This window comes from Microtus pennsylvanicus, chromosome 4, assembly GCF_037038515.1.
Source record: "Microtus pennsylvanicus isolate mMicPen1 chromosome 4, mMicPen1.hap1, whole genome shotgun sequence".
Taxonomy (NCBI): domain Eukaryota; kingdom Metazoa; phylum Chordata; class Mammalia; order Rodentia; family Cricetidae; genus Microtus; species Microtus pennsylvanicus.
This window is the reverse complement of record NC_134582.1, coordinates 841,855-856,289: the sequence shown is the minus strand read 5'-3', so window position 1 is coordinate 856,289 and position 14,435 is coordinate 841,855. Positions and strand designations below refer to the sequence as shown.

At 35.0% G+C, this 14,435-nt stretch overlaps 1 protein-coding gene across 2 annotated transcripts in view; it reads left to right on the top strand.

Moving 5' to 3' along the window:
* The window catches only part of Rttn (rotatin), a 136,029-nt gene that overhangs the window by 82,078 nt on the left and 39,516 nt on the right, over positions 1-14,435 (top strand). For both annotated transcript variants that reach the window (XM_075968106.1, XM_075968107.1), the window contains 3 exons: positions 6,243-6,432; positions 8,546-8,637; positions 14,290-14,380. In XM_075968106.1, the coding sequence (XP_075824221.1) occupies positions 6,243-6,432; positions 8,546-8,637; positions 14,290-14,380 (373 nt within the window). The remainder of the gene's footprint in view (positions 1-6,242; positions 6,433-8,545; positions 8,638-14,289; positions 14,381-14,435) is intronic.

Genomic DNA, 14,435 nt, shown 5'->3' with positions numbered 1-14,435 from the left:
ATGAGTCTGAACGACATGCATGCCTGGTGCCCACAGAAGTAAGAAGAGGGTGACTAATCCCTTGGAACTGGAGTTACAGATGATTATGAGTTACCATGTAGGTGTAGTGAATCAAACCCTGCAGTTTAAGAGTGAAAAGTGCTCTTAATCACGAAACCATTTCTCCAACCTTCAGTAAAACATTTTATTTAGATCTGTCACTCATCCATCCTTCCGTCTGTCCATCCATTATCTGTCTGTCTGTCATCTGTCTATTTTGAGTCAAGGCATCACCATGTAGCCTTGACTAGCTTGGAACTCATGATGTAGAACAGGCTGACCTCAAACTCGATAGAGATCTGCTTTCCTCTGCTTCCCAGAGCTGGGATTAAAGGCATGTGCCACTACCAGCCTGAAAAAATATTTAAAAAATATAATAATAAAATTGTAAGAAAAAATAAATCTCTTTTCTGCAGTGGCTTGTACTTTTTGAATTAGTATGCTTAGCATTACATATACTAGATACTTTTCTAGAAGCTTCCAGTATATTAACTGGCGTAATTGTTGGCTCTGTGAACTATTTTTCTCACTGTATAGAAGGTTTAGCACAAAGCATTGAAATAGCTTGATGAAGCCCCATGTTTAGTCAGTAGTATATATTTTCCAAGTACAGATAGTCTCTTTTTTATCCACACCACTAAATTGGTTCTATAATTTAATAATAAGTAAGATTGGTTGTATTTATAAATGCTGTCATATTAAATTTTTTCCTTTTCTTTTGTTAGTGTACAGTTAGATTTATCTCTTTTCTTATATATTAGGTTTTTTTAAAAATAGTGAGTGCCAAGTCATTAAATAGTTAACACATAAATAGATAATTTGGAGAATATGAAGTACTCTCATTGTAGTCATGTGTTTTTTATCAATTAATCTTCATCCTCATCTTAGGATTGTATGATTATAATAATGTTGCATAGTACTTCACAGGATCTTCTATAAATCTGTTTATTTTTAAATTTCCATCAGAATATGCTAATTGTTATTGAATAAAGCTGAGCTTCTGAAAGGCAGGTTTCAGTTTGTAGCTTGATGCGTGATCCAGCTGGGATTAATCTCCTGGGCTGTTTACTTCTTCAGTCTTTGCAAAGCCCAGTTTGTGGTGCTGGTGCTATAAGTCATCTTTAGCCGTGTGTGTGTGTGTGTGTGTGTGTGTGTGAGTGTCTATGTGTGTGCATAATAGTGTGGGTTGAGAGGTGAGAAGACAGCTTTGTGAAGTCTATTTTCTTCTTCCTCTTTTATGGGGTCTAGGGATGGAACTCGGGTCATCAGGCTTGTACATCAAGTGCTTTTACCCTCGGAGTCATCTCACCATCTCCTAAAATAGTTCTAAAAATATTTTTTTTTTATTGTCCAGGTTTCAGAGTTCTAAAGAGAGCAGCTCAAGACTAGTATCTTATATACTATTTGTGTATGTGTTTTTGATAAACAGAAGCACACTGTCCCATATGAATTATAAATTATTCATATATAAATGTTTCATATTTGCTCTAATTAATATACATATTTTTCACATTTTTCTGTATACATCATGAAGCACCTTCAATATTCCACAAAATATTTCTTGTTGAAGTCTTCCTAATTCCTAATAAGTTTATAATTTATGTGCCTTTATGGATTTCTAATATATTTAGGATCATTTTTATAGTCTTTTTTGGATTATATTATAGTACTTTTTATGTGTTACCAAAGTAATTTAATTTTAAAGTCCTTACATGTAATTTTTTGCATAGTTTTATTTCTGTCATATGTAAGAAGTCTGTTTACACTGTGACTATATGAGTAAAATATGTGTTTTACAGTTGATATTGTAGTGTATTTCCTTCAGAACTCCGTTTTCAAGTTAACTGGATAGTTCTAAGATAACTATTGTGCATTTTTCTTTGCAATTATGTTTATAATACACTTGATAACTTAAGAGTTAATTTTTTTTTCATGCACTGCCATTCTGAGCTCTCCCAGAAATTCAGCAGGTGATCGGTGAGGTCCAATGTTCAGTTGACCTTCTGGGGACAAGGGTGATTATGGACACAGACATCTTGAGATAGAGCCATTAGGCTATGTAAATTTCCTCATAGTGCCAAAAGACATTGATGACATTTGAATCTGTGGAGCGAAACCAGTATAAATCTCTTTTATCCTGGCCCTTGGACCATTTATCTTCAGTGGAAAGCCTAAGCCAGGCCTTCTTTAGTGCATATGCTGGGCATGGCACCTTCACCAGTAAGAAGCTTTGCCATTGGAGAATAGGGAGTTACCAAATGGCTTAGTTAAAGTCAGTCAACTGAAAATAAATAATGGTGTCTAATACACATGATTTTCCATTCTTTTGACATTTATTTGAAAACTTAAAAGTGGTTTTGAGGGTCTAGAGAGATGGCTCAGCAGTTTAAAGTACTTACTGCTCTTTCAGAGGACCTGAGTTTGATTCCCAGTGCCAGTATCAGGCAGCTCACAACTCTGTAGATCTCTTGTTCCAGGGGATCCAATATACCCTGTTCTGGCCTCCGTGGGTACCCTTACAATCATGACATGAGTGCGTACAGAAACACACAGAGACACATAAATAAAAAGGCATCCTTTAAAATGTTTTTAATACAGTAATTGTTTACGTTTTTAGAAGTGATGGTTGTTTTGAGTAACAAATATCTGTAGTTATAGAAAGCAATAGAGTATTAATGATATTCACTACCTGTTTCCATTCACAGAGATGTCAGTCTCTGAATTTACTTCTTCAGGAGCCCACCATATATTTCCAAATAATATATTTCCAGTATTGTGTTTATTACTCTGACACCTGCCTATGTATTTAGTTCCTTTGTGACTGACTTCCTGTCACAAAGACAGTGTTAACTCTTCTTGCTCTTGCTGACACTTTTGCCTTTTACCCTGCAGGGCCCCATTTAGAAGACAGACAAGCTATGCCTTAGGTGTTATATTAGTGTTCTTTCTCCTCTCCCTTACTTCTGAGGCCACCTTCGCCAGTTTTTATTTAAATCTTTGCTTTGTGAGGTTTGATGATATTTATATTCATACCTGACTTTGTCCACCGATTGATTCTGAACAATGGAAATTACATAATTCATACTAAGTAATTTATGGTTAAAATTCCTTATCCACCCTTTTATGGCTGACTTACCTAGTTCTCAGTTGCTTATTTATGTGTATAAGAATGCACAGAATTTAAAAATGGATTTATGTGACATATCTTTTCTCTTTGGAAATACTGTTTGTTTTTCCTGCATCATAAGTCTATATCACAACTCAAATTTTTCTACTCTTAATCTTCTTTCCTCTTTCATTTGGACCACCTTTCCTAGGAACCATCCCTAAATTTTCATATTCTTATCTACTTTGTGAATTCTAGCATATTTAAAACTTTCTTTAAATATTTTCTGGATTGTTAGTTTGGCTATTTACTCTGTACTGAGTTGAAAAACCATTCTTCCCAAGACTTTACCCTATAGTTTTCTAGCACGCAGGGCTGTTGACACTTTCTTTTCTTTTTTATCTCTGACCTTTTACTATTCATGGTTTTCTAAAAAATAAAAAAATAAAATTTTATCTTAAGTTTTTTCATTGAATATGCATTAAGCTCTTTACTTGAAGGATTGCCTCTTCTATACAATCTCTTTATGTTTTGTATATATTTTTCAAAATGACTTTCCTTTTTTCTGTGTTGTTGTTGTTTTTGTTTTTGTTTTTTTTTTAACTTGAATGTTCCCAAGGGCTGTGTACTAACAAGGTGCACTATGGAACACTGGTAGTACTTGAATGTCCCCAAGGGCTGTGTACTAACATGGAGCACTATGAAACACTGGTAGAATTTGAATGTCCCCAAGGGCTGTGTACTAACAGGGTGCACTATGGAACACTGGCGGTACTTGAATGTCCCCAGGGCTGTGTATTAACAGGGAGCACTATGGAACACTGGTAGTACTTGAATGTCCCCAAGGGCTGTGTACTAACAGGGTGCACTATGGAACACTGGTAGTACTTGAATGTCCCCAAGGGCTGTGTACTAACAGGGAGCACTATGAAACACTGGTAGAATTTGAATGTCCCCAAGGGCTGTGTATTAACAGGGAGCACTATGGAACACTGGTAGTACTTGAATGTCCCCAAGGGCTGTGTACTAACAGGGTGCACTATGGAACGCTGGTGGTACTTGAATGTCCCCAGGGCTGTGTATTAACAGGGAGCACTATGGAACACTGGTAGTACTTGAATGTCCCCAAGGGCTGTGTACTAACAGGGTGCACTATGGAACGCTGGTGGTACTTGAGAACTGAGGCTGCACTGTAGGAAGTCTCTGAGGGATGTGCCTTTAGGGGTGATATTGTCCATGGTACACATGACTTTTCTTGTTTTTTGATTCCTGGCTACCAGGAGATGGTCAGCGCTCATCTGGTGGTCATGGTGCCATGCCCTTTTATGATGTTTCTGCTTAGTGACAGACTTAAACTCATTGAGCTAGCCACCTAAAGATGAGGCCTTAAAAACCTTGAACCAACACATAATTTTTCTTCTTTGAACTTGATTTCTGTATAGTCAGTGTTGAAAACTGATTGGCACTATTATGTTGTATGTTTTCAGAAATGATTCCCATAATGAGCCTCTTGGGTTGGTCTTCCCAGACCCCTGTGTCATAACTAGATTTATACTGCTTTCTGAGATACTATTTTTTTTGTGAATAAACTAGTTTGGATTGTTATGCCTTTACTATGATATCTTTTGTTATCTGTGTTTTATAACTCTAGTTTATCTTAGAAAGACTAGAAAAAGAACGAAAGCTACAGCAAAACCCTGTCTTGAAAAAAGAACAAGTTTTAAAAAATTGTTAAATAAAAGTATAATTTGGTTAGATTATCTTTATAATTTTATAATTCAGAGAATAATTGCTAGAATTGTTGTAGAGTGTACTTATTACTTCTCACTTTACTACTACTTTTAAAGATAGAAAAGTAGGACCTTGGAAGATGGCGGTTTTGTGACATCCCATTTCTAATGCCATTGCCATTTTCCTTCCAAAAGGCCTTTGATGGGGTAAAGACTAAGCTGATCTAATTGTGAAGAGTGCTGAATAGTTGTTTCCATTACAATTTATGTTTGTTTATCTGTTTTCAGTAAATATTTATGAATTTAGGACTCTGTGATAGAGGAGGCAATTACATAGACATAATTCATAAAATGAATTAAATAATTTTACATGATTATTGCAAGGTAAAATTAATCATCACTAGGAAATATTGAACAATAATTTTATGTTATTTTAGGGTTTTTGTTTTATTGATTCAGTTTTGTTACATAGCCAGAGTGAAGTTAGAGTTAACCCTTGAGAGTTGTTAGGTTTGTGTTCGTTTGCTTTTAGTCCCAAATGCAGGGCTTCCTGTATGGCAGGTACGTGCTTTATTGCTGAGCCACACTCGCTAGCCTGCCTTAACAAAACCACAGTTTTCATCTAAGTTGATAATTTTTGCTCTGAGTGACAAAGGAATTGCCTTTTGATGTAATTGCTGCATGTCTCTTGTCTTTATTATGTTGTGTACATTTAAGCCTACTATAACTGCTGAAAACTCCTTGTAGTGGTGACAGTTAAGATTCAATATTTTTGACAAATATCTCACCAAGGGTAATTTAGTAAAGTCATGCCTTAAAGGACCACATAGGGGTAGTAGTGATAGTTACTTGCCTAGCATGGATAGGCCCTTGATTTCATTGACAGAATAATTTATAATAAATAAGGAACCACATTGTTTGTCACTGGCCTTGATGCGTAAGCATGGCCATTCTCTTGTTCTGTTTTACCTGCTTCTTATAGATGTCAATATTTATGTTGTCTATTTTTGATGATTCATTAAGTAGAACATTTTTTAAATACCATTATCTAGACCACATTATTTCAGGTATTTATAATAATTGTTTTACTATTGTGTGTAGGTTTAAAGATACTATTGTGTTTGTGCTCAAGTGTGTAATTGCTTAGTTGAGAATAATCAGCATTTTAATGAATTGACCCTATAGGAGATAGAGTTATTCAACCTTTTACCAGGGGCCAGTAAAGTGAAATACTTTCCATTCTAGTCTAAGCAGCCACCAGAAGTACTTTGGTAAGGTCTGGGACACCTTTGCCTTACTGAGATGCAGTAGATCTTTTTGAAGAAATGGTTTCTTAAATCAGTGCCTTTTCTCTGTCTTCCCTACAGGGCCCCTGTGTCCATGATGAGGATTCTGGCCTGTCACTCATAGGAAAACCTGCCCTTCAGGCCCTGTTATATCATTGCCATTTCTATGAACATTTGATTCAGATGGTGAAACATTTTTATGTAGGAAGATATACGTTTGATTTAAGTTTTCCTGCTTTTACTGAAACTTCGGAATGCAGTGATTTAAATGGTAAGTAAAATACCTTTATTATTATTATTTGTTCTTACAAAGTGTAACTTCTTTTAAATGAGGTTGAGGAGCCAGGTAGATGATGAAGTGTTTTTAAAAAAAAACACAAGTGAGAGGACTGGGATTTGGATCCTCAACACCAAAAGACGTGCAAGTATGCACTGTGGTCTGGAATCCCTTGAACAAGCTGACTAGCTAGAACGGTCAGACTGACAAACTCTGTGTTCATGTAAGAGACCTACCTTAATATGTAAAGTGAGAAGGCAATTGTAGAAGACGTGTGGCATCAACCTCTGACCTCCTCACTCAAGGACACACAAGACATGCACACCTCTTACACATGCAAAAAATGACATTAAAACACACGTGTTCATTAAAGAACATTTGGAAAATAAAAAGTGCACAGGAAAAAATTTTCTCCAGTCCTGCAATCCAGAGACTATCCTTATGTCTTATCTCTTACCATTTTCCACTGTGTGATGTTTATCTTATGTGTTTTATGTGCAGTTTTAGTCTCTGTTTCTCTAAACATTGCCCAAACATTATTCTGTGTTATAAATTCTTCATGGCAGCCATGTTTGACATCTTATTAATGTTTTTAAAGTTATTTTATGCCTCTCAGTAAACTTTTATAGCTTTTTTTCTCTAGTAAAATCTCAAACTTTTTTGGAACATTTCTTGGAACTCTACAGTTTTTTTTTTTTCCTCCAATCTTTCTTAAGAATAAGATCTTTTCTAACTAAATCTTGTAACTGGTTTGGTAAAGGTCTTTAAAAGAAATCTATTTTTGGTATGTCATAAATTTATCAGGATTTTTGCTAAAGCAGTTTTACTTCTCTTGATAGATGTTTTTGGACTTTCCAAGTATTATATAATACATAAATACTAATTAGATCTCATAAAAGTGAATATTCTTTTAACATAAGTTGCTTTTGTTTTGAAATTAATGTTTTAGAATATTAACACCGAAAAGTTTCTGATGTGGAATGTCCTTCTTTATATGTGTTGCTTTTATTGATTATTGAATAAAGCTGCTTTGACCTATGGCGGGGCAGAATAGAGCCAAAATGGAAAGAGATATAGAGAGAGTAGGTAGAGTCAGGGAGACACCATGTAGCTGCTGAAGGAAAAGAACACACTAGAACCTTACTGGTAGTCCACAGTCTTGTGGCTATAGATAAATAGAAATGGTTATTTAAGATGTAAGAGTTACTTAATAAGAAACCTAAGCTATTGGCCAAACAGTGTTGTAATTAATATAGCTTCTGTGTGATTATTTTGGTCTGGGCAGCCTGGGAATGAAATTACAGTCTCCTTTTATAATTTTCAATAAAAATACAAAAGCCACCAAATATATGCATTTATTCATTGTCTAATGAGTATATATGTGATGTACTTAGACATATATTTGTTTATGTCTATATGCAAATGTATTTATGTTATATATAACTGAAATTATGAAATTCCATTGATTTTTATAATTAATATTTTATTACTTAAATTATAAATTTATATTTCTATTCCTTTCTTAGAGGAAGTGAAAGTATCATTTAATGAAGCACTTGAACTTTATAAATGACTATCATTATTAGAAAGGTAACTTACAAGGCTGGTGAGATGGCTCAGAGGATAAAAGCACTGGCTGCTCTTCCAGAGGTCCTGAGTTCAATTCCCAGCAATCACATGATGGCTCACAACCATCTGTAATGAGATCAGGTGTTCTTTTCTGGCCCACAGGGATACATGCAGGCAGAATATTGTGTATATAATAAATAAATAAATCTTTTAAAAAAACTTATAAAAAAAGAAAGAAAAGTAACTTACTCATTTATTTTTATTTTATGAATCACCATTACTCCTAACATGGCTCTTGAGCTAATCTGTATTGATGTATTTTAGGTGTTTGTTAGAAATGTACATTCATGGTTTTACTCTGCTGTGTGGTGTTAGAATTCCTAGGACAGGGTCTGTGGAAGAATTGCAACAAGAACTTACAACAAGTTAAAATCATCATTCTTTAGTTTTTTTTCTTTACTTTCCTTAAGAAGTATGTATTCTGTTAGTTGCTGGCGAACCTGGGAAATGTCATGTTAACTGTTCTCTGTCATCACAGGTTTAGATGACTCATTCAAGTTTTGGAGGGCTCCCTCAGGGACATCCATTCAGGATCATGAGCCAAGCTCTCTTTCCACCTCAGAAACAATGGTAATTGAGAGGACACAGAAATGTTTCATTTTGAGTCTTTGAATAAGTTTGAATTTGGATAGTAGTGATAAAATATTATATATAAGCTTAAAGTTATGAATATAACCACTGTGGCTCTTAAAACGTGTATTCTGAGAAGATTCCTGCTCTGCATTTACTTTAATAGTTTGTTATGTGTTCAACTAGCATGTGTGGTAGACACCCTTGTGCTTTCCCACCTAAGTGTATTATTCTGAAGTTAAGTAACTGTTATAAATTGTACTGTAAGAGACAGGGTTGGAATTTCAACTAGGGATCGCCTAGCTTCTTTCAGTTGAGAGTCATCAATTCCTCTTTCCTACCTTTTCTGATAGAATCAAGAGAGAATGGTGTCCAAAATGTTTTCATTAATAATAGATGAAACATATTCTATATAATTAAAAATTCATTAGTTTTCCTGAGTTTTTAATAAAGGGCAAGGCAGAATGAGAAATCTAATCTGTTAAGATGATTTCAATGTAGTACTGATAATTCAAACACATCTCTAAATACTTATATGAGAAACTTTTCTTCAGTATCTAAAATATGTAAAATTTGTGTGTTCTTGGATATCTTCATTCTTGCATATGTGGCTTTCTTCCTAATAACAGACGCTGGTCTTTAATTTTATCCAAGCATACAAAAAGCATGTCTTCTTAATTAAAAAACATCAATTTTCAAGTACTTGTTGATAATAATTGTGTTGTAGAATCTATTAGAGAAGCAAAGATTTGGTATCTTTTATTTAAGAAGTTTAAATAAATAATATTTGTATATGTGATAACCTAACTATATAGACATTGATAAAACTTACCTCCTATATTGTCCCCTTTCCTTTTCCCCTGTTTTTATTAGATTCAAAAGAGAGAGCTTGTATTTAGTCCTAAACTAGACTTCTTTGTGGAGATGTAGCATAGTTACCCTGTTCCCACTAGATGTCATACTTTCCAAGCTTATATGTAAAGATAGTGTGTACCTTTAGTTCAGCAAGAGAAATGATATGATCAAATGCCAAAATGAGTTTTATTAATTGATTCACAGAAAAATCACAGAAGAACACCATCAATACATGCTTAAAAGTAAGTTTTCTCAAGTGATCCAGTTTTTACAAGACTATGAAATAGCTATGCTAATAAACCATTAGTCACCGTGACTAGATGCTTAAGAAAAATCTATCTCAGGCATGAAAGCTATATTGAAGTTAACAGTTTCAGGGATTCAGGCACATGGTTACTTGGCTTTGTTGTTCCTAAGCCTGTCCTTAGTGGGCATATAACTGAAGGCAGTGAGTGGCTTCCATCTTCCTACATCTATCAGTAGCATTTGATTGAGTAGCGAAGGTTGGGGCTCCCCAAGTGCTACCTTCATCCACCCTGACTGTTGGTCCCGCTCTCATACTGACCCCAGGCAAGCATCTATAGCTGCTGTTAGTTGCTGATCACAATAACTGTGCCTTTCTTAGATGGTGTCATTTTGCAGTCTATCTTCCAACTCTTACATTTTACCTACTAATACATATTTATACCTTCTCTACTATAAATTATTTTAAATGTATAGTCCTACGTAAATCATTTTTTCAAAGGATTAGTATTTTCATTAGGGTGTTTGCAGAGCCATTTTCACTTTATTGTTATTATTATTTCATTTTTGTAGACAGTAGATTACAAACTGACGTATTGGAATTACTATTTTTGGATTCATTCTAACGTCCATAAATGTACTAATTGTTTTTCTTACCATGCTAATGTGATGTGTATCTTTGTCCCAAAGAGACAAATCTCAAGAATTTATTTGCTGGTCATTATTACTGTGTGCAATGGCACACCTGATGCTTTCTCTTATATCTAAACTTGACTAGCCTTTTTCTAGAACGTAGGAATTATGAATTAAGGAAACAAGGTGAGGTAATATATATCCTACTGAGCTTATTTGGCTGTTTGTGTCTGTATTTGTTCATCTCCCAGAAGTGAGAAAAGTTAAGATCTGTTTATTGGTTGGCTTTTCCATTTTGTCTTTTCCAAGCAGAGACTCTTCTTTGATTTGGATCCTGAGTACAAGACTTGTCCACTCTATGTTGTCAGGGCCACGTTAGGGACTTAGCGATGATATCTAATCAGCAGTAGTTCAGTCTTTTTTTAAGCTTTGTAAGGGTTGGGGCCTGTATATTGCCTACAGTGCAGGTAGCTAGGCAGTGTTGTGGGTTCATTGAGGCACTGCTCTAGTAAACAGTTCCCAATTGTAGTCTCCATCCACCTGGGTCATGGATGTAGCATACCTTTCCTCCCAGAACCATCCCTTTTCCCACAAAAAGTTAAAAATGAGACATTCATACACAGTAAACCCCAAATACAACATAACTTTATGACTATGATTTGTTTTGCTATTGCTTTAAATTTGTTTTATCTTTTCTCAGAATAGATGATACTGAAAATGTGACTCCTTTTCTTTAATTTTTTTTTCTTATGTGGAACACAAATTTAAATAAGAATGATTTTCAGTTTAAATATTTGGAAAGTTTAATTTATGAATAATAATTGTCTTTGAAGAGAGAAAAATACTGAACAATTCTTGTTGGCACTTTGTTACAAAAGAAGAAATGAGGGATAGAGTGAGACCCTGGTACCCAAACCAATAGAAGCTGTTCAGATACAGATGCAACAGCTCTGTTGTTGTCCACAATGTTATACTCTCCTTCGAAAGCCAAATGTCTTTGGTGTGTTTTGTAGTCAACATGCAGTGAGGTTACACTGTAAGAGTGATTCAATAATTATTTGTATATGAAATAACCATTTTCCTTCCTTCCAACACTTCTGTACACATATGTAAGTGGCTGAAAAATGAGGTATGTTTTATGTTCAGTACTCAAAAGAGTTAAAATTGGATAAGATCATAAAGCTCAGGTTGGAAAATGACTGACTATTGTAATATACTAAAACATTCAGAATTTGATGTTAAAGGCTGAAGTTTGATTACCAAAAACAGTTTAATCAAAGCTGAGTCAGCTTTTGGGTGTGAATGTACTAAGATATGCCTTTACAAAGATAAAGATGTGAAGACATTTTATTCTGCATAGTGAAATGGCTTGTTATATCACAACTGATACCAGATAAATATTACTGACCCTTGTTTGAGAATTAAGATTTGTTCTATACACAGAGTAGTATATGTAGGGATGAATCAAGAGGCTTCTTTGAAGAAATATTTCTGCCTACCTATCTCTGTTGGCATCTCTATGACTTCAGTAAAAAGACAAATAATATCCTTGTTTTCAATAAATCTCAAGTATTTACAGCTCGTACAAGAACTAGAAGGAAAATACAAATGGGGAAATGGGGTGTATTTCATAAGCATTGTTATCATGGGCCACAGTAATATAATATAATATGTTGGTTTTCTATATCTTTTGTTGGCTTCTGTAACTTTAGCCAAATGATAAGGTGATAATCATATATTTCGTCATCTCAAAGAAGACTCAGTTTGTCTTATTTAGGAACACCAATTCATCAATTGAAGATCTCAGAGTGTATTACAAAAGATGAAAAAGTCCAAGAAAAGCCTGCTAGGTGCATCCAGATTTTTGACATTGTGACATGATGTCATCTATGGAATTCATGCCTAAGAGCTGTATAATCAAGTTACAGGAACATTTTCTTTCTTTTTTAAAATCTAATAATATTTTAAGAAAATTGGCAGTTTTGTTCCTGCGTTCATAACTATTCTGGAATGCATGCCGTCCACTGACTAGACATGCCTTGTAGTTTTGCATTGGGGCAGTTTTAATGAACGAAGGAAATTATAGATGAATTAAGTGCGATTACTATTGGAAGAGGATAGGCCTATGCCTCCTACTTAGGTTTCCTGCTTACAGTGGGAAGGAGTGAGAATGAGGATTATACTAGGAAGAAGGAAGGATGACTAAGTATGCTGTGTACTCTAAGTAAGTCTTCCACCACCTCCACATGGGGGTGGACAGAAGTCTCAGTCCAGCTGAGGGGTTCACTTGTGTTGTGAAAAGTCTGGAAAAGGAAGCATATCTCTCAAACACAGACAGCTAGTTTCCTTCCTCTACAGATGTGTGTGTGAGGATTTTCGCCTATTGGAAAGGGTTTATACTGTCAATTCTCAACTGAGATTCTACCAGAAACCACAAATGAAAGTAATCTTAGTATTTGCTTTCATGTTATCACTGTAAATCAAAGGTACAATATGCTTAGGAGTAAACAGGGATTATATAGATGTGACCTGGAGGTCTCTATGTCATAAGTAATGCTTATTTATCAGTTCTGTGGATGCCCTATGTCATATGTATACACTAAATGGGGGCTTCCCAGGAATCACCCTTTGTGCCTTTCTTTTTTTTTTATTTTCTTTTTTTCTTTTTTTTAAAATTTATTTATTTATTAAGGATTTCTGCCTCCTCCCCGCCACCGTCTCCCACTTCCCTACCCCTCCCCTGATCAAATCCCCCTCCCTCATCAGCTCGAAGAGCAATCAGGGTTCCCTGACTTGTGCCTTTTCACAGAGGAAAAAAAATGGGAAGAAAAAGAGCTATCTTCCCTCCCTCCCAAGAGAGGTATTTTTCACCTAAGAAGTTCCAAACACAGTAGACTGAGTGCATTCAATTTTAGAGAGCTGCGGCCTCATCTATAGACCTCTAGGTGAATTTGTGTTTGCTTTCTACAGTATTTCTATTAGGCTTAATGTTATAAAAGTGTTGTTTTCTGAAACACAGTGTCAGCATTTTGCCAAGCTCTTTAAGTTCTTTTCTGATATGAGGCAAGATAGAGTAAAATGTTTTAATACTTCGCTGTATTTTTTTTTTAATTCTAGATCTGCAAAGTTTTCCTAAACTTTATTTTATATGTATGGTGTGTTTGTTTATTTATCTGTTTACCACGTGTACCTGGTATCTGCAGAAGCTATAATAGGATATTAAGTCTCCTGGGAATGGAGTTATATATGGTTGTGGGTGGTGTGGGTACTAGGGATTAGACGTAGGTTTGCTGGAAGAACAGCAAGTGCTTTTAAATTCTGAGTCATCTGTCTCCAGCATTTACACTGATTTTTATAGATGTTATTAAAACTGAAGTGTACAATTTGAAACATCAAAAGCAAACCATTCTATTATAAATAAAAGAAAATAACAGCTAGAGAAATGTCTCATCAGTTAAAAGCTCTTGTTCATACAGAGGATTCTAGTTCAGTTTACTCCATTTTCGAGGGATCGTATATGGAGGCCAAACACTGATTTACATAACAAGTCTAAAGCAAAGAATTAAGAATCTCAAAAACAGTAAATTTGAGGTAAAGAAGTATAAATAAGTGTAAACATTTAGGCAAGTAAGAACCATACATTATTTATATCAGAAACCTAAAATTTTAATTGGGCTTCAAATCAAATTTGGTTCTTTTGTGTTACTGATTTATGGACATTGTAACAGTTGCTAAAAAGGGTCATAGAAAATGCCTTATCAGAAAACTAGCCATAACTGAGGATTAAAAGTGTTCTGTAGTTATGGTAACTGGTAAAATTCATTGTAAACTTGCTTCCCTAAGGATATTTTTCATATCTACTGTTTGTTTTATTTTCCATGCTTCAGTACTAATGAGTAAAGCACCCTGTCTGCTTCACAGGTGGCGGCCTCAGTGGGCAGTGCTGAGACCCAGCTACTACTGCCGTCAACACTTCCGTCTGAGACTGCACTTGACCAGTTTGTGACTCCAGGTATTGTGTGTGTGTGTGTGTAGGCCAAAGGTTAACATTAGGAATCTATTAGGAA